Raw genomic sequence first — 27,067 nt, 5'->3', positions numbered from 1 at the left:
GGTACCAGAGGGTCTTTCTTGTCCTTAACTGAAACTATGTTCCACCATATAAACCAGCTATCTTATTTAATGACTGATTATTGCTCCAGAATGTAATCCAGGGAGGAGGAGGTGGTCCATTGTGTGAACGCAGTGGAATGTTTATTTGCGTTGATTTCCTTCCACTGACATCTTTTTAACTCAGATGATTTGATTTTCTTATCCTCTTCTGTGTCAGTTTAACTCCACACCACAATTAATTATGTTTTAGTATTTTTCCACAGTCTCCTGCAGCCTCGCGCAGCGCGCGACGGGAGTTGTAGTTCGGGGAAGGAGCCGCGAACCGGCCGAAAGGGAGGGGGAAAGAATACAACTCCCAGCGTGCACCGCGCCGGGCCGGGCCGCGCGCGTGCGCACGAGGCGGGTTGTCGCCGGGAGTGGGCGGGGCAGCCAATCGGGCGGTGGGCGTTCACGTGACACGACGTGAGCCAATCAGCGGGCCGGGATGGCAGACTGCCCACATCAGCAGATGGTGAGGCGAGAGGCCGACAGTAGGAGGCTGAGGGGCGGCCGGGCTTGCCTCACATCGGCTGGGAGACCGGGTAAGGAGCACACGCACACTGCCTGCAGGGCCCCGGGGGGGGGAGGTGGGAGAAGCAAGCACCGGGGAAGGACGGCAATAATAGCGAACGTGCGATGCGAGGTGGGTCAGTGAGTGAGTGAGGGCCAGGCCCCGGGCCTTGCCTGGGGTGGGGGGCCCCCCAGGCTGGGCTGGGCTGGGCTGCCATGGCTACAGCCCAGGGAGCGAGCAGCCTGTGCTTCACAGGGCCACTGGTGTGGCGCTGATTAGAAGCCAGCAGATCCGAGCTTCAGTGCAGCCTGACCATTAATCCTTTCCGTTTCTCTGTGAACTTGATGTAAAATTTCTCTGATCATTTTCAATGGAAAACGTGGAAACTTTCCACTGGCAGGAGGGTCGGTCAGAGGACACCGATCTAAAATAATTGGCAGAAGAACCAGAGGAGGAGATGAGATTTTTTTTTTATGCAGTGAGTTGTTCTGATCTGGAACTGAAGGGCGGTGGAAGCAGATTCAGTAGTAACTTTCAAAAGGGAATTAGATAAATACTTGAAAAGGAAAAAATTTGTAAGGTTATGGGCAAAGAGCGTGGGTGTGGGACTAATTGGATAGCTCTTACGAAGAGCTGGCTTAGGCATGATGGGCTGAATGGCCTCCTTCAGATTCTAATTGCCTTGGCCTCATCCTCGTGCTGTAATTTCTGTGCTGTGCTTTACCACTTGTATAACTTTACATCTTCAGCTGGTGGAACTAGAATCCATTCACATTGGAAGAAGTATCCTAATTATAATGTGGTTTTTAAATTTGTGATGTTTAGGAACATTTGCCAATTTTTCATTTACATAATTTAGAAATTAGCTTTGAATGAGCGTTGAACCCACTTAAAAACAGTATTCATATTGGTTGTAATTTAAATTTTTTGAAGTTATTTGGATTAACTTTTTAATTTCTAGTAAGAAATTAATCTTATTTATGAGTGCAGTGTATTGTTTGCTATGGCTGAGTGGTAGCACCCTCTCCTCTGTGTCAGAAGGTTGTGGGTTCAAGTCCCACTCCAGAGACTTGAGCACAAAATCTAGGTTGACACTTCTGTGCAGTACTGAAAGAGTCCTGTACTGTCAGAGGTGCCGTCTTTCGGATAAGACATTAAACTGAGGCCCCATCTGCCCTCGGGTGGATGTAAAAGATCCCATGACACTATTTTGAAGAGCAGGGGAGTTCTCCCTGGTGTCGTAGCCAACATTTATCCCTCAATCAACTGCACTAAAATAGTGGTCATTATCACATTGCTGCTTGTGAGACCTTGCTGTGTGCAAATTGGCTGCTGTTTCGTACATTACAACAGTGACTACACTTCAAAAGTAAGGTGTATTGGGACGTCCTGAGGTCATGAAACGCGCTATATAAATGCAAGTCTTTTTGGTTAGTGTAAGGGTTAAAATGATCTTCGAGCAATGTCTTGTAATCTGGGTTGTTTTAAGGTAAGTTAGAAAGTTGTACTATCCTATGACTTATGTACTGGACCCTATGCAGCACAATACGGAAGGGGAATGAGGAAGGGGTGCAAAATGATGACAGATTTTGTGTCATAAATCAACAGCTAGAAAGAGACTGGATCAACATTTACTCTTGCTAGCTGATCCTATTTTTAAAAATGAAATAATGTGTGTTTGGTGAAATATCTGATCATTTGTGGGCCTGAAGTATGAGAAACCGTGTGCAGACAAGGCTGAGCAAAAGGATGATTCGTGTATGCTTTTGGCATAGGATGTTGGATAAGTAAACATGTTTAACATGGATATATCTTAGCAGGTGAGTTGTTTTTTGTTTGGACTCAGGAACATGTTTAAGCTATACAGCATGCACTTAGAGGAAAAATATGTATTAGTTTACTGTTTGATTTGTATTTGGAGTGTTAGCAGCTGTTTAACATTTGCAATGGGTGTTCATCACTGTGTACTAATTGTAAGTGATGCAATGTGTGTTTTATTTGAGAAACCAACTCGTTTGGAAATAACAATTTCTTGTTATGGTTATAGTAGTTTATGGCTGCCCAGAGTACATTCTTGGTCACTGCTGCTCCATCACAGAACTGACCAGGTAGCTGCCACATGAATTATGATCAACTTAGTGGGAAAATAAATCTTGCATCGTGGCAGGCTGTGACCTTTGTTCTTAAAATTATTCCTTGCATACAATATAAATAGCTAATGCTGTGGAACCTGTAAACTGGGTGGATTCCAGTGTTTGATGCCTGGGCACTGGCCTGTAGTTCTGCAATATAAACAGGGACATCCAATAAGGATGCCTGCAGCAGATTGTTGGGCTCTATTATACAGCTGTTGTAATAAGAGAGGCTGTAAAGCCAGTGGGGTGTCAGCGCTCTCTGTTTGTTTTGAATTGTTTTCTGCCCGAAGGTGGGTTCTTTGTTTTGTTGCTTCTGCGAGTATCCAGTATTACTTGAATTTTTATTGCAGAAAGCTTTGTGTAGCTGCTTCACAATCCTGTTGGAATGAAATGTGCCATAGTCTGATTCTGTTTTTAGATATTTGTAAGCCATCAAACCAGCACCACTTTATTCAGTATTGGAGCTGTACATGAACAATAAGATATTGTTGACTTGGCTTTGTAAGAGTTTCCTTTTTTTATTGTCAAGGTTGGTTCATGTGTATGTTACAATATAAAGGGGTTATGAATAATGACAAGGCTGAGAATATCTTGCAAGTACACTACAATAGAACTCTCAGCTCTTTCTTCCCATTGATGCTTATCCCACTGAGCAGTTTTGACAGCAGAAAGAAGCAGTTGTTCCTAATGGTTCAGATGACTTTATGAAATCACCAAGTTCTTATTGTATCGCCCCATTTCTTGTCCCATATATAAACTGGAAAAGCCGCATAAATGTCATGGCTGCGAGAGCAGGTCAGAGGCTCGGTATTCTGCGGTGAGTGGTTCACCTCCTGACTCCTCAAAGCCTCTCCACCACCTACAAGTCAGGAGTGTGATGGAATACTCTCCACTTGCCTGGATGGGTGCAGCTACAACAACACTTGGAGCTCGACACCATCCAGGACAAAGCAGCCTACTTGATCGGCAGTCCATCTACAAGCTTAAACATCCACTCCCTCCACATTCATTGCACCGTGGCTGCAGTGTGTACCATCTACAAGGTGCACTGCAGCAACTCGCCAAGGCTTCTTCAACAGCACCTCCCAAACCTGCGACCTCCACCACCTAGAAGGACAAGGGCAGCAGGTGCATGGGAACACCATCACCTCCAAGTCTCGCACGCATGACTTGGACATATATTGCTGTTCCTTCATTGTAGCTGGGTCCAAATTCTGTAACTCCCTACCAAACAGCACTGTGGGAGCACCTTCACTACATGGACTGCAGCAGCAGTTCAAGAAGAAGGCTGCCCACCACCACCCAGGATGGGCACTAAATGCTGGCCTTGTCAGTGACGCCCACATCCTGAAGAATGATTTAAAAAGAAAATGGACCAGTGCAATGTCCCTTTTTAACCTTGGTTCTTGAGATTGGAGATTGTTTGTTCTTTTCTTCCTCTTCAGAGATGTACTGTAAACCTTCACTTATGTGCTGTGCTTTCTGCGACAGCTGATTCAGGAACTCTCTGAGGAGGTAGACTTCTCTGTTTTCAGGAGCCCAGGAGCCCTGGGACCCTGCCTTGTTGCCTGTGTCCTTGCGTGCCTGTTCTGTAGCAGTTTCATTTTTCCTGTGGGTGGTACTGGTATCCCTGACCTAATCCCTTTCTTACAAGGTGATTCTGTCTGAGGATTTGGCAGCAGCCATTGACTGCTGGCCCACACTTTCGATTGTTCCTGCTGTCCAAATGAATTACCAACTACTCCCTTCTTGGAACTCCTCCAACTGGTTTCGTCACCCTTGTGGCTCATCAGGGAGAGACAAGCAGGCCAAATCCAAAGTGTGTCACTATGAAAGTTAGGTTTAGTGTTGTGGGCAGAGGGGGGAACAGGCCCACCCTGTGTTGTCTGCCGCTTGGGACTGCTGGCCCAGACTTTAGATTGTTCCTGCTGCCAAATGAATGTACCTTAAGTTGTAGGCATCATCCATTATAAGATTTTAATCTTAAAATTAGAGCTAGGCCATCTAGGAGTGAAATCAGGAAATACCTTTTCACACAAAGGGTAGTAGAAATCTGGAATACTGTCCCTCAGGATACTGGACAATTGAAATCATGGAGTGGGGCTTGAACCCAGAGCTGGAGAATGATAGATTTCTGTTAGGTGAGGGCACTGGAGATTATGGAGAAAAGCCGGGTAAATGGAGTTGAGGTACATTTTTAAAATTTTTTTTTATTCGTTCACGGGATGTGGGCGTTGCTGGCAAGGCCGGCATTTATTGCCCATCCCTAATTGCCCTCGAGAAGGTGGTGGTGAGCCGCCTTCTTGAACCGCTGCAGTCCGTGTGGTGACGGTTCTCCCACAGTGCTGTTAGGAAGGGAGTTCCAGGATTTTGACCCAGCGACAATGAAGGAACGGCGATATATTTCCAAGTCGGGATGGTGTGTGACTTGGAGGGGAACGTGCAGGTGGTGTTGTTCCCATGCGCCTGCTGCCCTTGTCCTTCTAGGTGGTAGAGGTCGCGGGTTTGGGAGGTGCTGTCGAAGAAGCCTTGGCGAGTTGCTGCAGTGCATCCTGTGGATGGTGCACACTGCAGCCACAGTGCGCCGGTGGTGAAGGGAGTGAATGTTTAGGGTGGTGGATGGGGTGCCAATCAAGCGGGCTGCTTTATCTTGGATGGTGTCGAGCTTCTTGAGTGTTGTTGGAGCTGCACTCATCCAGGCAAGTGGAGAGTATTCCATCACACTCCTGACTTGTGCCTTGTAGATGGTGGAAAGGCTTTGGGGAGTCAGGAGGTGAGTCACTCGCCGCAGAATACCCAGCCTCTGACCTGCTCTTGTAGCCACAGTATTTATATGGCTGGTCCAGTTAAGTTTCTGGTCAATGGTGACCCCCAGGATGTTGATGGTGGGGGATTCGGCGATGGTAATGCCGTTGAATGTCAAGGGGAGGTGGTTAGACTCTCTCTTGTTGGAGATGGTCATTGCCTGGCACTTATCTGGCGCGAATGTTACTTGCCACTTATCAGCCCAAGCCTGGATGTTGTCCAGGTCTTGCTGCATGCAGGCTCGGACTGCTTCATTATCTGAGGGGTTGCGAATGGAACTGAACACTGTGCAGTCATCAGCGAAGATCCCCATTTCTGACCTTATGATGGAGGGAAGGTCATTGATGAAGCAGCTGAAGATGGTTGGGCCTAGGACACTGCCCTGAGGAACTCATGCAGCAATGCCTTGGGGCTGAGATGATTGGCCTCCAACAACCACTACCATCTTCCTTTGTGCTAGGTATGACTCCAGCCACTGGAGAGTTTTCCCCCTGATTCCCATTGACTTCATTTTTACTAGGGCTCCTTGGTGCCACACTCGGTCAAATGCTGCCTTGATGTCAAGGGCAGTCACTCTCACCTCACCTCTGGAATTCAGCTCTTTTGTCCATGTTTGGACCAAGGCTGTAATGAGGTCTGGAGCCGAGTGGTCCTGGCGGAACCCAAACTGAGCATCGGTGAGCAGGTTATTGGTGAGTAAGTGCCGCTTGATAGCACTGTCGACGACACCTTCCATCACTTTGCTGATGATTGAGAGTAGACTGATGGGGCGGTAATTGGCCGGATTGGATTTGTCCTGCTTTTTGTGGACAGGACATACCTGGGCAATTTTCCACATTGTCGGGTGGATGCTAGTGTTGTAGCTGTACTGGAACAGCTTGGCTAGAGGCGCAGCTAGTTCTGGAGCACAAGTCTTCAGCACTACAGCTGGGATGCTGTCAGGGCCCATAGCCTTTGCTGTATCCAGTGCACTCAGCCGTTTCTTGATATCACGTGGAGTGAATCGAATTGGCCGAAGACTGGCTTCCGTGATGGTGGGGATATCGGGAGGAGGCTGAGATGGATTATCCACTCGGCACTTCTGGCTGAAGATGGTTGCATATCAATCTTGATCCTAGAATGACGCAACAGGTTTGAGTGGGTTAATGGCCTCCTCCTGTTCCTATGAACCTAAGCGAGTGTGACTTGTTGCCTGCAGTGCTGCCTCTTTCCCAAATTCCTCCTTTTCTGGGGAGGTTTCTATTTGTGGCCACCTATTTCTGTCTCTTATTTTTTTTGTCATTCTATTTCCATTTTCTCCTTCCATGTTCTGTTTTCCTGTGCCCTATTGTCTGGTGAAGCGGGTAGTTTACAGCAGATGTCTCCTTGGATTTGGCCTGTGTCACTCTGCTGCTGGGATTCTGCAAGGGCGGGAGTGTGGCCTTGTGGCTACAATCATTCATCCAAAACCAAAAGCTTGGGATCTTCTGCCCTCCTAATAATTTCTTGCTTGCAAACAAATTGTCATTTTAGTTTTTAAAAAAAAAACTGATTCATTAAAATTAAATCTCCCTTTTGCTGAAATTTGGAGGCTGGATTTTTGAAAGCCTTATTTATATTCTCTTGCACCCTCTTCATTGGCTGTGATAGAAGAGCTTGTCTGCAAGGATGGATCACAGGTTTTGGAGCCCACAGAAGAGACTGTTTAATTTCTGTACTCTGCTTATTCTTCAGAATAGATGTATGCACACTTCATTAAAACAGTGAACTTAAAGGGGAAGGAAATGAACATGTTTCCTGCATAAATGTGCCTGTTTGTTTGACTTGGTACCTTTTTTTAAATAGAATATTTGGAAAATACTTACCCCTTTGGTTTATTTTTTAGGAGCAGGTCCCTGGATGCTGCCATTAATTTGGTAATGTCACAGTTATGTGGATTAGTGAAGTGAGATGAAGTTAGACAGCCCCTTAGCGGAAAATCAGCTGTTAAATCTCTGGATCCGCTTTTCTTTTGTCCGTCTGATTACAGGAAATCTTCACCGTTGCTTTCCTTCAAAATTAACATTCCCAGTGGCTTCCTAGGATCAACTCCTGACATTAAAAAGAGCTAACTTTATAAAGGTAAATATCTATAAAGTTTTTGTTGAAGCAGCAACCTGATGCTTATCTGGGGAAAGTACTTTTGAGAGTGTTAGTACCCGAAGGAGGAAAGCTGAATTAATCTTTCAGGTGGAATCCTAACGAACAGCTCATCACCTGAAACATTAATCTGTCATCTGTTTCAGATGTTGATTGCTCTGCTCTGCATATCCAGCATTTGCTGTGTTTTGTTTCAGGTTTGCAGCCTTTGTATGTTTCATTTCCATCTCGCTGTGCAACAGCATGCTTGTTTTTATTGGCTTGATCTGAGATGACGGGCACTGATACACGGTTCCAGCTGAGATGTGGCAACAGGGCAGCAAGTGCGCCTGGGTCCGGACTTGACACAGCACAACAGACCCTCTCTGTTTTTATGTAGTTTGGTTAAACAGTCATCTTGTCTGCTTTGTCTATTGACAAATCTCCGAAGTGTGGCTTTGTTTAGTTGTACAGTATGTTCTTGTTCCCCTTTCCGATGGAAGTGAATGGCTTGTTTACAAAATGAATAACCTCCTTCTAATTACATTATCCTCTTACTGCAGGTATACTGTTTCAGTTATACTGCAGAGACTTGGGAGGAGCTCTGTGATGGCTCAGTTAATAAAGATGTGGAGATGCCGGTGATGGACTGGGGTTGACAATTGTAAACAATTTTGCAACACCAAGTTATAGTCCAGCAATTTTATTTTAAATTTTAAATCACCTGACGAAGGAGGTAGCCTCCGAAAGCTTGTGAATTTAAAATAAAATTGCTGGACTATAACTTGGTGTTGTAAAATTGTTTACAATCAGTTAATAAAGGCATTGCTTAGTGTAGAGCTGAGCCATGACCACTAGGTCCCAGGTTCTATTCCTGGCCAGTGCTGAGTTAACTGATCTCACTTGGAGAGTAGCATGTGGGATACGACAAATTACCTTCGAACCTGTGGGCAAGGGATGAGTAATTGGCCAGGGTTCTCGTTCCCAATTGCTATTACCAGCTGTTTAACATGAAGGATTTGTTTCCTGTCTAAAATTCCTCTTAGTTGCCAGTAATTATTTTTGAACTGCAATAAGCAAATATTCAATCCTTTTTCTGAATTTCTGGGATTGTCTTGGTAATTCCCTCTCTCTGATCTAAGACTGGTACAAGTTTTTTGGGTCCAGAAAAACATTGATTCTACGTTTGTGTGGCTTGGTTTCAAAGAATAGTCGAGGAAGGGTTTGCTAAGTCTGCTGTCTGGATGTGTTTTTTTTGTCCGTGGACATAGTTCTGAATGTTTTGAGCTGCCACGATGTTGAAGGGCACCGAACGATTTTAGGTCAAGCACCAATTACAGTGACCCATTAACTTTTAACATGCCATGTCAACGCCACCTACTCCGCATCAAGTGGCAACAGCACCTTAGTGTCATCATCCGTCAATGACCAATACTCCGTTACCTGAAATGCTGGCCATCCAATCATTGTTACTTTGGACATGTTGCTTGACAGCTCACCCATCACTGCAAGGCGCTGGATAACTGCAACTCACAGCCACCAGAATGGAATTATCCTGAAAGGTGACCACAGGCAGCTCGAGATTCTGATACACCCACAGCACTTATTTTGCAAATGTAAAGAATCTTACAACACCAGGTTATAGTCCAACAATTTTATTTGAAAATCACAAGCTTTCGGAGATTATCTCCTTCGTCAGGTGAGCGTGGGATTCCTTGAACATTTCGCATTTATAGTCAGAACAATACCTGGTGATTACAGATAATCTTTGCCTTGACAACGGGCAGTTGGAATCAAAGTGTTCAGACAGAGAGGTGTTACCTACAGGACCACCGAATATACAAACGGCCAGAACACAAGACAGACAGACAGACAGAGAGGGAGAAACATCTGAAAGGAAGAGAAAGACAGAGAATGACCCGTTGTATTAAAAACAGATAACTTTTATTCGCTGGTGGGGTTACGTGTAGCGTGACATGAACCCAAGATCCCGGTTGAGGCCGTCCTTATGGGTGCGGAACTTGGCTATCAATTTCTGCTCGACGATTTTGCGTTGTCGTGTGTCTCAAAGGCCGCCTTGGAGAACGCTTACCCGAAGATCAGTGGCTGAATGTCCTTGACTGCTGAAGTGTTCCCCGACTGGGAGGGAACCCTCCTGTCTGGCGATTGTTGCGCGGTGTCCGTTCATCCGTTGTCGCAGTGTCTGCATGGTCTCGCCAATGTACCATGCTCCGGGGCATCCTTTCCTGCAACGTATGAGGTAGACAACGTTGGCCGAGTCACAAGAGTATGAACCATGAATCGGCCAACGTTGTCTACCTCATACATTGCAGGAAAGGATGCCCCGGAGCATGGTACATTGGTGAGACCATGCAGACACTGCGACAACGGATGAACGGACACCGTGCAACAATCGCCAGACAGGAGGGTTCCCTCCCAGTCGGGGAACACTTCAGCAGTCAAGGACATTCAGCCACCGATCTTCGGGTAAGCGTTCTCCAAGGCGGCCTTTGAGACACACGACAATGCAAAATCGTCGAGCAGAAATTGATAGCCAAGTTCCGCACCCATGAGGACGGCCTCAACCGGGATCTTGGGTTCATGTCACGCTACACGTAACCCCACCAGCGAATAAAAGTTATCTGTTTTAAATACAACGGGTCATTCTCTGTCTTTCTCTTCCTTTCGGATGTTTCTCCCTCTCTGTCTGTCTTGTGTTCTGGCCGTTTGTATATTCGGTGGTTCTGTAGGTAACACCTCTCTGTCTGAACACTTTGATTGCCTTGACAACGGACAGTTGGAAAGATTATCTGTAATCACCAGGTATTGTTCTCTGACTATAAATGCGAAACGTTCAAGGAATCCCACGCTCACCTGACGAAGGAGATAATCTCCGAAAGCTTGTGATTTTCAAATAAAATTGTTGGACTATAACCTGATGTTGTAAGATTCTTTACATTTGTCAACCCCAGTCCATCACCGGCATCTCCACATCATGGCTTATTTTGCAAGTTTCCTGATCAATGTTGCACAGAGCAGAACTGCTTGGTACCTAATTTGTGAGTCCTAATTTGTCAGCATTATGGCAGCACTTGATTGTATGTGTATTGTTGAGGCCTTAAGTGCTGTGAGATTGGCAGGGCCTAGTGACGAGCCCTGACCCTAGTTAAAAATATATTTTAATTCGTACCCGTGGATGGCGCTAAGGATGCTGAGGCTGTTTCCCCTTTCTGGAGAGTCTAGAACTTGGGGGTATAGTCTCAGGATAAGGGGTCAGCCGATTAGGACTGAGATGAGAAGGAATTTCTTCACCGAGGTCCCGCCTGCCCTCTCGGGTGGACTTAAAAGATCCTAAAGCATTATTTGAAGATGAGCGAGGAGCTCTCCCGGAGTCATGGCTAACATTAATCCCTCAAACAACACTGCTAAAAGAATTGCTGTTTTGTGGGACATTGCTGTGCAGACTGGCTGCTATATTTTCCTACAGGTCAGTGACTACACTTCAAAAGTACTTCATTGGGTATGAAGTGTTTCGGGACATCCTGAGGTCTTGAAAGGCACTATATACACTATACACAATAAATGGGAGGATACTGAGAGGTGTAGAGGGACAGAGGGACCTTGGAGTGCATGTCCACAGATCCCTGAAGGTAGCAGGACAGGTAGATAAGGTGGTTAAGAAGGCATAAGGGATACTTTCCATTATTAGTCGAGGCATAGAATATAAGAGCAGGGAGGTTATGCTTGAACTGTATAAAACATTGGTTAGGCCACAGCTTGAGTATTGTGTACAGTTCTGGTCACCACATTACAGGAAAGATGTGATTGCACGAGAGAGGGTACACAGTAGATTTACGAGGATGTTGCCAGGGCTGGAGAATTTTAGCCAAGAGAAAAGATTGGATAGGCTGGGGTTGTTTTCTTTGGAACAGAGGAGGCTGAGAAGAGATTTGATTGAGGTATATAAAGTTATGAGGGGCCTAGATAGGGTGGATAGGGAGGACCTATTTCCCTTAGCAGAGCGGTCGGTGACCGGGGGCATAGATTTAAAGTAATTGGTGGCAGGATTAGAGGGGAGTTGAGAAATTTTTCACCCAGAGGGTGGTGGGGGTCTGGAACTCACTGCCTGAGCGGGTGGTAGAGGCAGAAAACCTCACCTCATTTAAAAAGTACTTGGATGTGCACTTGAAGTGCCGTAATCTACAAGGCTATGGACCAAGTGTTGGAAAATGGGATTAAGCTGGCTAGCTCTTCTTCAGCCGGCACGGATACGATGGGCTGAATGGCCTCCTGTGCCATAACGTTCTATGATTCGATGATATAAATGCAAGTTCTGTTTTGATTTGTATCGAGCGATTCTCCGCCATCTCATTGTTCTGTGTGTTTTATCCAATGTGGAATAAAGCAGCTTAAATTTGAACTAAACTTTGCCTCACCCTGTGTTAACACGGTCCACCTTGGAAAGATTAAAGGAGTACATTTGCACAGGACACAGATCCGATCCTGTATACGAGTGAGTTTCACAGTTATTCCGAGGTCCTGCTACATATCTAAATTGATATAGGGAATGAAAGTCAACTTTCGCAGTCAGAGCATAACCTTTTATGTAAGGGAGCGACTGTTGCCACTGTACCCAGAGTTATTGCCGGTAGTCCTAAATCTCTCACTGTAATGGGTCATGATGGCCTCACAATCATTCTAGATCCTTCCATTCACAGCTCACTCATGCAATTGCTTTTACAGAAGTGATTGGTGTCCTGTTTGTGTTTTTCAGATGTGGGAAAAGCATGTATCAAAATGGTCTACTTGCCCTATAAAATAAAACACAATTGTATTTACTGTGTTACGAAGAGTGGTAATCAATTCAAAAACCTTTTCTGCTCGAGGCTTTTGTAAGCTTGTTTCTGCTGTAAAGCAATAGAATCATAAAATTGCACAGTACAGAGGAAGGCCATTCAGTCCATCTCATTCTGTGCCAGCTCTGAGTTATACATTCCCTTGCCCTTTCCCATATACCCTTTTTTAAAAAAAAACTCAGTATTTATCCACTGCCAGCACTGTTGCTTCATGTCCTAACGACTCTGTTTAATACCTCCCTTTGTCCTTTGGTGACCTGCAATTCCTCTTGTGGAAATAGTTTTTCCTTATTTACCTTATTAAAATGTTATTGTTTCAAAGCAATCGTGCATCCCCGAGCTCTGATATTAATAAAGCTTCTGAATTGCTTTGTGCTGCTAACTTGTCACTGACTCCTAATTGTGCACTGTCCTATACAATGTATGTTTCATGTGAGAATGCAGGGTTTTAGGGGTAATTTATAGCTCTACAAAGCAGTGCTCACCAAACTGTTATTCAGTTGCAGGGGTAAGACCAGTTAGTTCTAGCTGAGTCAGGATATTAACTATGGATCAGACAATATGTTTGCAGTTTGTTAGAACTCTTTGTTCTACTATATAAAGCCTGATGGCCTTGACGATGACTATTGGCCAGCTATTCAACTGCAAGCGGGTAAAATATTGCCCAGTCTTGTCCATGCCTGACTACTGTGCATTATTCACTTTCCAGCAGGCATCACAGGATAGTGATGAGCAGGCACCCTTAGCTTTTTTTTTTCCCCTCTCCCTATTTTAGGCACACTGTTGTTGGTCCTATCTAAGATGTGCTAGCTCGGGACAGAATGGGGATCAAATCTGGATCTTAGTGGTGTCTACTTCATTGGGGTGGTGGATTTAATTGAACCAGTAGGTGGGAAGCTTTCTGAAAGCTTTTCTTTTTAGCTTTTTGCCCATTGCACAGTGGTACATCAAAATTCTGTTGCAAAATAATCAATGGGGAAAGCAAGAATAGGGTACAGCAGTGTACCCTATTCTTGCTTTGTGAAAGGGAAATCCTGTTTGATGAATTTATTAGAGTTCTTTGAGGAAGTAACAAGCAATGTGGATAAAGGGGGTCCTGTGGATGTGGTGTACTTGATTTCCGGAAGGCTTTTGACAAGGTGCCACATCAAGGGCTACTACACAAAATAAGAGCTCATGGTGGCATATTGGCATGGATAAAGGATTGGTTAGCTAACAGGAAACAGAGTAGGCATAAATGGATCATTTTCAGGTTGGCAAGATGTAACGAGTGGAGTGCCACAGGAATCAGTGCTTGGTCCTCAACTATTTACAATCTATATCAATGACTTGGATGAAGGGACCGAATGTATGGTTGCTAAATTTGCTGATGACCTAAAGGTAGGTAGGAAAGTAAGTTGTGAAGAGGACATAAGGAGTCTGCAAAGGGATGTAGATAGGTTAAGTGAGTGGGCAAAAATTTGGCAGATGGAGAATAATGTGGGAAAATGTGAACTTGTCCACTTTGGCATGAGGAACAGAAAAGCAGTATATTATTTAAATGTAAGGAGTCGTACAACAGGTTATAGTCCAACAGCTTTATAAAGCTGTTGGACTATAACCTGGTGTTGTACGACTCCTTACATTTGTCCACCCCAGTCCATCACCGGCATCTCCACATCATGGCTATTATTTAAATGGAGAGAGATTGCTGAACTCTGAGGTGCAGAAGGATCTGGGTGTCATAGTACATGAATCTCAAAAAATTAGTATGCAGGTACAGCAAGTGATTAGGAAGGCAAATGGAATGTTGTCATTTATTGCAAGGGGAATGGAATATAAAAGTAAAGATGTTTTGCTAATGTTGTACAGGGCATTGGTGAGACCACATCTAGAATACTGTGTGCAATTTTGGTCTCCTTATTTAAGAAAGGACATAATTGCTTTAGAGGTGGTTCAGAGAAGGTTCACTCGACTGATTCCTGGGATGAGGGGGTTATCTTATGAGGAAAGGTTGCACAAGTTGGGCCTGTATACATTGGAGTTTAGAAGAATGAGAGGCTGAGTTAGATAGATTCCTGATTAACAAGGGAGTCAAAGGTTATAGTAGGTGACGGAAAAGTAGGGTGAGGTCACAATCCGATCAGCCATGATCTTATCAAATGGCAGAGCAGGTCGAGGGGCCAAATGGCTTACTCCTGCTCTTAATTCGTATTCATAGTGGCTATGTTACTGGACTAATAATCCAGAGAATGTGAGTTCATATCCTACCATGGCAGTTTGAGAATCTGAATTCAGCTTAAAAAAAATTTGGAAATAAAAAGTGACCATGCAACTGTCTGTTGTAAAACCTAACTGGTTCAGTAATGTCTTTTTAGGGAAGGAAACCTGCTGTTTTTACCCGGTCTAGCTCATATGTGACTCCAGTCCCACACCAACGTGGTTGACTCTTAACTGCCCCCTGAAGTGGCCTCGCAAGCCACTCAGTTGTATCAAATCTGCAGCGGTTCAAGAAGGTGGCCCACCACCTTCTCAGGACCATTTCCTTGCGTCCACCCTGAGCCATTGCAGTGTGTTAAACTCAATCACTCTGGACTGCACTCTATACAGTGCAACCAGTGTGAGACAAGTGATTCTGTCTGTCTCTTTTTAATATATCTAGTTCTCCCCCCCCCCCCCCCCCCCCCCCCCCACCCACCCAATCCCCCAAACATCTTAATAGACTTACTTGCTCCTCTGAAGTGGATTTTTTTTTTTGTTGCAGGCAAAACTGGAAGAAAAATAGGGCGAGGGATTAAAGTTGGATCCAACAGGCCATGAGAAAGGAAAGGTTAAAACCAGTGCAGGTTGCATGCTGTTTACTTGGTAAACAAGGTGGTCTGTTGGAGTCTGGGTTGTGCATACTGAAAATGGTTGGAATGTCGCTGTGGAGGACAGACTATCCTTGACGCAGTGACTGTAGATCTTCGTTTTCAATTGATAACATATTTTGCTGTGTGGCCCTTCACACTGATGGTTTGGGTTTCTGTAAATAGGTGCAAAGTAGGGACACGACAACACGGGAGTCAATGAGACTCTGGTTACAGAGGTTTATTTCCTGAATATCTGCTTTCAGTACAAGTTAATTAAAACTGCAGTGTTTGCATGTGCCCCCTTTTACAGAAGGTAACTTAATCCGCATTTGAATCTAAGTGAAATGTTTGGTTTGATCTTAAAAGTAGTGCTGTGCATGTTCTGTTTTATTTTTGATGAGATACTTCCTCCTTTTTTACCTGTTGATCTACACAAGCCATGTGTCATCTGCAACTGAAAGACTGTGACCTTCTGTTTGCTATTGTCTCCATGTCTTATCATTCCATGATATTAACTCATTAAAAGCACAATTTGATGTCCTTATTTCTACAAGTCTTCACGTGCCATATATGTTAAATTCACTTGAGCTTCCTGGTGTTGGCCATGGACTTGCACACTGTACTTGGTGCACTGAGGGTGAACTGGTTTTCTCAACTCCTTTTACCCGACCCTCAGCCCAATTGAGTGTTGTTTCATGTAGTGGTGTATCAAGGTAGTCCTTGCTGAGAAGTGTAGAAATTCCTCTAACTGAGACCTGATGGAGAGAAATAGAGATAGCCCAAATCTTATGGATTTCCACATCTAAGTCAGCCCCCTCACTATGGTTAAGAGCAATTGCCTTCTTAGAAATCCACTTCATGTGGTCTTCAGTCCAGCTTTGTGCTTGAATAATTAAAGGAATAGTATCTGAGGTTTGTTACTTCACCATTGCAGAAACCAAGAGACTAATGTTGCTTTTTTAATTTAATTTAGGAATTCAGTTCTTACTAGGACTCTTAATGTAAGCAAGTTCTACAGCGCTTTTGTTGGGTGACTGATGCCACTTGAGGTTGAGCACTGCAAGGGAATGGTAAACCATTGGGGTCAGTATTTGGCAAAGAGGCTGTTTAATTGGGGCCACTTATTCAATGATATCATATGGAGCTCTGAAAAACTTTATTATACTTCACTTTTCCTTCCCAGCAAAAATTGCAGAGGAACAGTAAAAGCCAATGCAAATAACTCTTGGTCAAGTCAGTGATGATAATTAGATATCTGATTTTTGTAACCTTGAAAGATGTGATTTTTGGTAAAAGGGGCATGGATCAGGCATGAGTTATATGGTTCCAATTTGGTCTCCACATTTGTCATTTTTTTTGTACTGTAATTTCTTTGATTATCTTGGACCCCTAGAGGAGGAGACCTACAAGATGTTGTGGCTCTTGCTCGAGTATTTTTGTGAGTTTGGTTCTTGAGATTGAAGGGTGTCTGTACCAAGGAAGAAAGCCACTCTGCTGAATTCCCATCAAATACTATCCGGTCAGGTGCAATGGAAAGTAAAGTTTCCTCTGTACTTTTTTCTTTTTTCCTTCTCCCCTGTCCCCCAACTCAGCATCAGTATGACCTTTCCATTTCCTAAACCTTGTGGTTTGCGTGAAACCAGACTTTGATGCTGTCTCATACTGAATTATAAGTAGTTTGTACCCACTTCCTGGGTTGAGTATTCCAAAGTAATTTCACATAAGAGCAGCCAAATGAGAGATGAGGTTTTCATCCCATCAGCCTGAGTATAATTCAGACCAGATTTCAGAGATGAAAGGATTGCTACCCATGTTTGGATCCACTCTGACTACTTTCAATTTATTTACTGCAGCAGTTAATCTTTCAGCTATTCTGGAAGTTTGTATTTGTGTGAGCTTCTAATTCAGACTCTATAAATAAAGTGATAAAACTCACTCTTTTTTATATAGTAAAGATATGGTAACTAGCTACGTATGGTGAGTGGGAGGAACACAGGTGACTTCGGACCTATGATTCCCAAAGCTCTCCACCAGTGGGGTTTTCCTCGCCTCATGTCTGGGTCTGTTGGAGTCTAATTGATTGAGATTGATTGCTATGATTAGCGAACAACTTCATTATGGTTGTATCGTGTGACTACCAGGATGGTAGAAAGCGAACTAGATGGACCTTGGTATTTTTTCATCTAGCAACTTGTATATTCCTATAATACCTTGCATGTACTGTGGGTGTTGCGGTAGTGTTGGGTCTGATGGCCAGCAAAAGACTCTTTTTGCTGAATAGTGGAAAATATTTCAATGGAGCTACTCCTATGAATCCTAGAAACTCCATCCCAGCTCAGTGTGGCATTGAATCTTGTGGTGAAGGTGCATCATGTGGTATTCTCCCAGTCTTTAGGGAATCTATGTGAACATTGGAATTTGACTAAATGTGGGTTTTTTTTTCCTGACTAATTGAAAAGCTCAGTTTTGCTTCACCAAATATCTCTTGCATCTCTGCACTCCTCCAATTCTGGGGACTTGTGCATCCCTGATTTTCATCGCTGCACCATTGGCGGCCGTGCCATCAGCTGCCTAGGCCCTAACCTCTGGAATTCCCTCCCTAACCCTCTCCGCTGCTCTACCCCTCTCCTCCTTTAAGATGTTCCTTTAAAACCTATCTCTTTGACCAAGCTTTTGGTCACCTGTCCTAATACCTGCTTGTCTTGTCAAATTTTTTCTGATAATGCTTCTGTGAAGCTCCTTGGGACGTTTTACTATGCTAAAGGTGCTATATAAATGCAAGTTGTTGCCTGGCCTTGTGAGCTAACAGCTACCCTGTCTTTAACATGACAGCACTGCTACTGCTACAATATTGATCTCCTGGCCTTTGAGAAACTCCCATCTTGTATATCCAAAAAAGAAAGAATTCTATCTTTCCTTCTTTCCTGCGTTGTGAAATACCACAAGCTTAACTTGATTTTTGTTTTTGAAACCAGGACTTGTCGTAAATCAAATTTCCCTTTCTGACTATATTTTCTGTCCACAGTCTCGAGGGCTGACTGGCCTACTCCTGTTCCTAGGTCCCATTGTTTTCTTCTGTCTTGAAAGCACTGACTCGTGCTGGATACAGTTGCACGAATGTTGGTCACCCTCCATACCTTTCCCAAGCGCTCCTTCATGTGTGAGTGTTGCAAGGCTAATTGAATGTGGGGGCATCGTAGCCCAGCCTGATGTCCACACTTGCACTGATCGGAATGGGTTTTGCTGAGACTATTTGTTATGACCCTAATGCTTTCCTAGTTGTGACTGATTAACTCAGAACAAACTGGGCATCCTGGCACTTTCCCGGTCTATGTTTGTGCCCTCACTTAGCCATCATGTGAACTTTGTTGCCCTAGGCAAGCTCCTGCAGCGGAGACTGTGTTTTGTGCTACCTAGTCTTTCACCGAAGGACTGAGTCAGTTGTCTGACCATCCACTTAGTTGGCAAGCGTTGGGTGAGGGCCCAGAGAGTAACTCTTGCGGGTGGTGTACTGCAAACGGCACAATGATTTAAAGTTGCAAAATAAAAAGATCATTTGCATAAAAAGGGATAAAATGCTTCCTGTTCAGTTCATTCCCTTTGACTGTGGAGCATTATTTACATCTGTTGATATATACGAATGAGTCATAACAAAACTGAATAATGAAGTACATCTGCATTGTAGACGAGGTTGTCTGCTCAAGAATTTACATGAAAGAAGATGGGACAGAATGCGATGTGACTGACAGGATCTAAAGATCAATACATTTGCTTTTTTATAAGGCTGTCCTGTGGCAGTCTTTTTTTTTTATTAAACTGGTAAGGGTCACGGGTGCAAGGAGATTTTTCTGGTTCAATTTTGTTCCTTTTCTTTTGGATAAAGGGGTCCAAAACTCATTATTCTCCCTCTTGGTAGGGGAACAATCGCAAGGTGTGCGCTGATTTACACTGAGCTGATTTGATAGCTTAGTGTGGTACTGAGCCACACAAAACAGGAAGATCCCAGGTTACATCCTTGGCCTATGCTGTTAGCTGATCTCAGCCAGGGTAGAGCAACGATTAGCCTCTGCTTTCCTGGGCTAAAGAGGGAATAAAAAGCAGCCAAAGACTGAGGGGAGATTGGGTAGCACAGTGGGTTAGCAAATGCCATTTCACTTCTATGACCAGGGTGTAAGTCAGAATGGAAGTCTCGCCTGATGGGTGTAAAGGCTCTATATGTGATTTGAGTTTGAGCAGTTTTGATCAAATTCCTATAGCATGAAGCACCCCCTAATTTGTCAACGATTAGCCATGTCTCTCAGGTTAAAGGATAGTCGGTGTCGGAAAAAAGCCAAACTGCAGTAGGGGTGATCTTCTGAGGTCGGGGCTGAGCATGCTGCTGGAGCTGAGGGAGCTTTACTCTGCTACCTACGCCTGACCTGGGATTGCTTAATGTTGACACCAAGAACATTAGTGTGCAATAGAAATGGTTTCATTCCCTAGCACTAACATTCCCCCCTCCCCCCACTGTAATTTGCGCCCCCCAACAGTGGTGTGCTGTAGCGCCTCATATCCTTGGCCTGCACTACAGAGAAACCTTTGCACACCAACCAACTCTATTTCTCTGCTTCACAAATTGTTGTAAGTTTTGCTATTTAGTAATAAATAGTATAAAATCAGAGTATATAAAATTAAAGATAGAGTGTATAACTTTAAAATGGGGACTGAATGGTCTGGTGCAATCATTCCTCAGTTGACCTGAAGACCACGCTTGGTCTTTATTTTCTGTATTCACAAATCGTGCTCGGATGTAAACTATATTGCAGTATTTCATATTGTGCATCCTTCATACAAATCGCTGTACCCTTTTTCTAGGTTTTAGGCTGACTCAGCGTTGCCTTATTCCTCTTATCAATATTTGGTTTCCTTTTATCTACAAGTATTTAACACAACTGTAGCTGTTGGCGGTGATACTGTGGAAGATTGCGGTTTCTGTAACTTGACTGCTAATTTGAACAGACCAGCAGAACAATTAAGTAGAAGCCACTTGGAAAGGGAGTGTATCTCCTTTTATCAGCCAAGGTTAAGAGCTGTGACTGCACGCTCCCAGCTATACAAACTGATACTACAAGGATAGACATGAAATGCAGCCCAACATTAATCTCTTTTTCTAGTGAGTGAAAATATTTATTGAATTGTACTGATACCTTTGCAGGCAACTTTTACAGCTTGATGCAAAGCTCTGTGTTGAAAGCAATCCTGTTTACCAGGTGATTTCTCCAAGATAGTATTTTTTTTAAAAGAGCGGGACTCTGGCTTTGTTCCCACAGTTGTTTGACACGGGTTGAAAATAGTGAAAATATTATTTATATAGTGTTAATCGTATCTCTCAAACACCTCAAAATGCTTCACATACAGTGAATTTATTTGAAGTGCAATGACTGTTATGTAGGGAAACCCTCATTGCAGTGCTGTGGTATACACAACTTGTTCTGAGTTCACGTTTCAAAGCCTGGTTATCTATTTCTCAACCAGCAGCAGTATGATAAATGTTAAATGGTGGGTCTTTTTATTATCTTGTGATTGTATAAACTTTTACCTAAGTTTTAAATGAACTTTATTTTGGCTGTCCATCCCTGAATTACCTTTCTGCCTTTGGTTCAAGGTTACCAAAGCACATTTGCAACTGATTAACTGGTCACACTGCGTATGTGGTATTCAATGAATGTCAGTGTCTTGTGTGACAGCAAATATAATTTTTTTTCCTCCACTCTAATAAATTAGACAGCCAGGTGGTGAAGGATAGAATACCAGAGCCAGGTCTTCAGTTGCTTCCAAACCTTTATTCACAGAGATCCACATTATCGCTTGTGCACCCCCTAGATAAGCTTGCATATAAATAGATACAAGTCCCCAATTGATATGCACTACCTGAATACAATTAACTCTAATTGATATAAATCATATGGATACAATTAACACACTTGACTCTTCCCCCTGTGCTGTGCATAACTAAGTGCTTTGATTATTAATGACTAGTCTGTTTGCCAAATCACAAACATTTCCATCACTGTGCTGACTACCAGAGAGTAGTATTAAATCGGGGATGGAAAAGTTACTTAATATATTTGCTCGATTAGTTTTTTTCGGATCTTCGCACTCTTCCCTTGGTGAGCAGTGTGAAGTAGTGGAAGGATTCGCAGACTGATTAACAGTGAACGTTCCTTGCATAGCTGTAACCATCTTTATATCAGCCGATAGGGTGGTTAGTCCTATACGGCAGGGTTTTATGGGCTCCCACAACGCAACTCGGAAATGTAGTTAACAGTGAGGAGGATAGTAGCAGACTTCGGGAAGACATAGACAGACTGGTGAAATGGGCAGAAACATGGCAGATGAAATTTAATGCAGAGAAGTGTGAAGTGATGCATTTTGAAAGGAAGAATTAAGAGAGGCGATATAAACTAAATGGAACTGAGACCAATTGCTGCACCGTGCAATTCTCAGGCGAAGCATCCAATTTATGCTGTGGGCTGTGAATCGCACTGAACTGATCAGGATAGCCCTGCGCTTGCTTACTGGCAAGCTGCATTCCTGGTTCACTCTTGAAATACTAATGAGTTTCATAACTTTTTAGCAGCTTGAGTCTTATAATGTTTTGATAAAGCGGTTGCCCTCCCCACCTTTTTGAGCACTTCCTAAACCCAATTTGACTCCAGTGCGGTGCTCCAAGAAGTCTGCAACAGCCTCCCTGAGGCATGTTGCACTGCTGTTTTCTGTAGACAGATTGGGATTGAAGTCATACGGTCACTTTTGCTCAGAGTATAATTGGCCCTAAATATGCACAGTGACTGTCTTGTATTATGTTGAAACTGTCGATCGAAAGGCACTCGGATGAAACACTTAAAATAGAATTCACGTGGTTTTGATTATCTGCATGGAGTGCCTAGTCTACAGCATTCACTATATGCCACTGCCACAGATGGAGTCTTGAGTCAAACAAAACCCTTCTGCTTTCATAACAATTTAACTTATACAATCAGCGAGATATTCTTGAGCGAGGTGGAGCAGTGTAAATTTTGTGATGTAAGAATTTGAAATGAGTACAGTAAAGTCACTAGATAATCTGCAGCTGATCAAAGTTCACAATATATTCTACTGACCTAACAACATAATAAAAATATACCTACTGTCCCACCCTGTGTTCACTCTTGCGTTGAAGGCATTTTGTGACTGGCTCATATGTGAGAGCAAAACTGTTAGTCTGAACTAGTCACACTGCATGGGATTTGAAGTCGATGTTCAATTTTCTTGTCTCTTTGTTAGTTTAAGATTGGTGGTTTTACTTAACATTTTTTTTTCATTTTTACAGTAACCAACTGAATAGAAATGTCAGCTAAAGCCATCTCTGAGCAGACCGGTAAAGAATTCCTTTACAAATTCATTTGCACAAAGGCTGCAATTCAGAACAAGTTCAAATATGCCAGAGTGCGACCTGAAACCGACTGGGACCTCTTAATCCAAGAGCACCCCTGGCTCCAGACTGAGGTGGGTGTATAGCGTGTGTTGGGACTTGGGAGTGTGAAGCACCTTGGGATGTTTTACCATGTTAAAGGCACTATATAAATGCAAGTTGTTATTGTGTTCGTAGCGATGTTCAAAGATGCAATGGTGGTTTTAGTAATGCAAACACTGCAGCACGAGAGAGGTCAGCTTCGGTGATCATATATCTTGTAAATATGCAACAATTGTACAACTCCATGTAAATTTTAAACATTTATTTACAGAATGAATTTGGATCTCCAATTGTGGATTTGAATTTTGGAGCACTCCACCTATGGCGGACTTGAACCATCTGCGATTGAGCCAAGGGTAGTTTTTAATGCAGAAAGGGTTCTTCTTGAAGGTCAACAATACTGGGCAGGAAGGGTAGACAATCCTTTCTCTCCTGTCAAGTTTTATTTCTTAATTTTGCCCCAGGCGAGATGTCAGTGCTGGGATTGGGACACTTTCACTTTCAGGCTCCCAGGTCAGGCACATAGCACATCTAGGTGCAGAGTAAAGGTCCCTCTACTGTGCCCAACAATGTACCTCTGCTCCCCTACTGCAGCAGTCCCATAATCCCACAGCAAACAGCCGTCTGAGGGATATTGCCAATTACTGCCAAATTATGGGCCGTTTTACGCTGTGGATCCATGCCCATTAGATTGCAACTTCTCAAACTCACTTCACGTGGGATCCCTATAGCCAGCAGGCAGAAGAGACTTTTATCCCGTCAGGTCTGGGGTGGATTTGAGCCCAGGTTCTTTTAAGGTGAACGGTTCATATCTACATAGTTAGATCCAGTTCCCTGCAGTATTCTTTTTAAAGCCTAATTATATTTACGTGGTGAAGCTGTTCGTGTTGCTGGTGGACCTGCCGTATATTTGAGTCTGTGCCTAAAAATGTTGCTTTTTAGAAGCCAACAGGTTACTGTCCTAACAGCAGCATGTGACACTACAAACAAGATACAAGTGAACTGGCTGCAACTTATTTTTAACTTGACATGTGACTTTTTTTTGGATTGAGTTGTTTGCAGGGGACGCTGAGTTTTTTGGAGCATTTTCGTGAAGTAGATTTTTGTTTAAAATTTGCTTTCATAGAATCTTCTGTATTAGGTGGTTGTATGTTGTAGTGGGAAGTGGGCATGTGGTACTAATTACATGCTCAGGTTCCCCACACCTTTCACCCCTTTTGCAGAAGATACTAAATCAATTGGAGTACAATTCCACTACTACATGAGTTAGCAGGCTATTCAACCATAGGAGACGTCAAAGCCAAGCTCGATCCTGTTCTAATACCTTACCATTGCAAGTTGTGAAATTGAATTCAATAAATCTGGCCATTTGTCAATTAGCATGAGGAAAATGACCATGAAAATGCAACTGTTTCACATGCCCTTCAGGGAAGGGAACCTGCCACCCCTATTGGCCTGGCCTACACTCTATTCTAGTCAACACAGCTTGACTCTTAATGTCTTCTGTAGTGGCTTAACGAGACAGAAGACCCACCACCACCTTCTTGGGACAAGTGGGACTAGGCAATAAAGGCAGCCTTGTCAGTATTGAGGAGCAACAAAAAATGCAGGGGTTCAAGAGGAGCAGGACCCTTGACTGGCTGACTTCCTTCTCAAGCGTAAGGATGCTAAGGGTAACTAAACATCCCAACTGGTGCTTGGCTTGAGGTAAGCTAATGCGGCCTGGACTAGGGAAGCAAACTTGGGATCTTCTGGCCTGTGTGGCTTGGTCCTGTAGTGAGTGGTCCCTTTTAGTGGAGCTTGCATGCTGTGTCTGTTCAATAGTGCTACCCATCTGTGGGCTGAGCAGATCCTTTGCACAAGATTTCTGTCTTTGGCAAGTTGTACCTGTCCCAGGAATATCTGTCCACATACACTTTTTGATTATACAACATGATAGTAGCAGGAAACAAAGCAGAATTGTTGACAGTTTCTGGGCATGAGGCCTTTTGATTAAAATTGAAATAAACTGTGATAAACTCTTTCTAAATTTAAAGTGTTCTTGGGTGTTACTTTGTGAGACATTTTTGAAGCTTTGAATGTAGATTTGTCTGTAATATATTTAAAAGGAAGAATTGGATCCAAATGGAGAATATTTTTGGTGCAGTAACAATCTGCTTCCAGACTTCATTAGTAAACTGGGAGAGGGTGTCATGGATGAAATGGTGACTCCCTGAAACAGCAATAGAGAAGCAATATTTGTACTGTATTGGATTCGTTTGATCTTCCATTAGTGCCCAATTGTAATATCTGTGAATGTTGGGGACTTGTAGCTGGTCCTAATGTGTGTTTAAATATCATTACTTTTAATTGTTTGAGGATATAGGTTTATATAGTTTTTTTGTATGGTGTTCTCTGCTTTTCTCTCTCAGGCTCCTGATATTGAACACCATATGCTGACCACTAGGCGATGCATCAGAGTGATCTTTGATTCTTGGTGTATTGCTGTCCCTCTTTGGCATGTTTACCACCCCTTCCTCCAGCAACAGCATGGCTGAGATCTGGAACTCGCTGTGTGTGGAGTTGTGCATATAGAGCTATTGTCATTCCGTGCATTGAACTTGGGATTGTACACCAGCAGGATGTCCAGTAGCCAGAGTGTACAGTATTGCTCTTTTGAATGCGCAGCTCAATTTATCACTGCATGCTAATTTGAGTACAGCAGGCAGCAGTGACTTATGAAAGATTCTAAAGGTTAACAGATTCGTACCGTGCGCTGGCAAGCCAGACATTCGGAAATCAGTTTCAGACTAATTAAATTTTCTTTTTTTGACTAGTCACGACAGCCAGTAACGTCATTATACATAAATCTTTGATAAAATTGGCTTTCACAATTAAATGGATTCTGAGCCTGACCAATTTGGCAGAAACGTCATGTTGCATGTCCTACTCTGAAAGCATAATTTAATTTTTATTGGCTCTTCCTCGTAAGCTGTGAGCTTCTCAAGGTTAAGTTTGTTTTCTACATTATTTTTCAATGGTTGGAATCTTAAAGGATGTGGGCTGTAATCCAAATAACCAAACAGCAATATTATCTAGATTCTGACAAAAAGGATCTATTTTTGTGGGAGGAGGAGGAGAAAGACAGTGGAAGGGAGCCCTAATGAGACTTAAGAACATAAGAACATAAGAAATAGGAGCAGGAGTAGGCCAATCGGCCCCTCGAGCCTGCTCCGCCATTCAATAAGATCATGGCTGATCTGATCCTAACCTCAAATCTAAATTCATGTCCAATTTCCTGCCCGCTCCCCGTAACCCCTAATTCCCTTTACTTCTAGGAAACTGTCTATTTCTGTTTTAAATTTATTTAATGATGCAGCTTCCTGGGGCAGCAAATTCAACAGACCTACTACCCTCTGAGTGAAGAAGTTTCTCCTCATCTCAGTTTTGAAAGAGCAGCCCCTTATTCTAAGATCATGCCCCCCAGTTCTAGTTTCAAGCATCCTTGGGAACATCCTTACCGCATCCACCCGATCAAGCCCCTTCACAATCTTATATGTTTCAATAAGATCGCCTCTCATTCTTCTGAACTCCAATGAGTAGAGTCCCAATCTACTCAACCTCTCCTCATATGTCCGCCCCCTCATCCCCGGGATTAACCGAGTGAACCTTCTTTGTACTGCCTCGAGAGCAAGTATGTCTTTTCTTAAGTATGGAGACCAAAACTGTATGCAGTATTCCAGGTGCGGTCTCACCAATACCTTATATAACTGCGGCAATAACTCCCTGTTTTTATATTCTATCCCCCTAGCAATAAAAGCCAACATTCCGTTGGCCTTCTTGATCACCTGCTGCCCCTCCATACTAACTTTTTGATTTTCTTGCACTAGGACCCCCAGATCCCTTTGTACTGCAGTACTTTCCAGTTTCTCACCATTAAGATAATAACTTGCTCTCTGATTTTTCCTGCCAAAGTGCATAACCTCACATTTTCCAATATTGTATTGCATCTGCTAAATCTCCGCCCACTCACCCAGCCTGTCTATATCCCCTTGTAGGTTTTTTATGTCCTCCTCACTCTCTACTTTCCCTCCCATCTTTGTATCATCTGCAAACTTTGATATGTTACACTCGGTCCCCTCCTCCAAATCGTTAATATGGATTGTAAAGAGACTTGCATTGGATGTTATTTTAGTTGGGGTTTGAGAGGGGATCTAAGTTGCTGCTCGCAATCTATTTAGCTGCAAAGCATTTGAATCAGAATAGGTGAATTACCGTGAAATCCCACTTTTAAGCTTGAAACCCTTCCTGTGTATATA

General features: G+C 43.4%; 1 protein-coding gene across 8 annotated transcripts in view; it reads left to right on the top strand.

Moving 5' to 3' along the window:
* The first annotated feature begins 487 nt into the window (after positions 1-487).
* The window catches only part of LOC137300237 (ATP-citrate synthase), an 85,850-nt gene continuing 59,270 nt past the window's right edge, over positions 488-27,067 (top strand). For all 8 annotated transcript variants that reach the window (XM_067969346.1, XM_067969345.1, XM_067969343.1 and 5 more), the window contains exons 1-2: positions 488-581; positions 22,626-22,801. In XM_067969346.1, coding sequence (XP_067825447.1) covers positions 22,643-22,801 — 159 coding nt within the window. In that variant the 5' untranslated portion in view covers positions 488-581; positions 22,626-22,642. The remainder of the gene's footprint in view (positions 582-22,625; positions 22,802-27,067) is intronic.

Source organism: Heptranchias perlo, chromosome 30 (assembly GCF_035084215.1).
Source record: "Heptranchias perlo isolate sHepPer1 chromosome 30, sHepPer1.hap1, whole genome shotgun sequence".
Taxonomy (NCBI): domain Eukaryota; kingdom Metazoa; phylum Chordata; class Chondrichthyes; order Hexanchiformes; family Hexanchidae; genus Heptranchias; species Heptranchias perlo.
The sequence above is the reverse complement of the archived record's forward strand: the minus strand, read 5'-3'. Positions and strand labels throughout refer to the sequence as shown.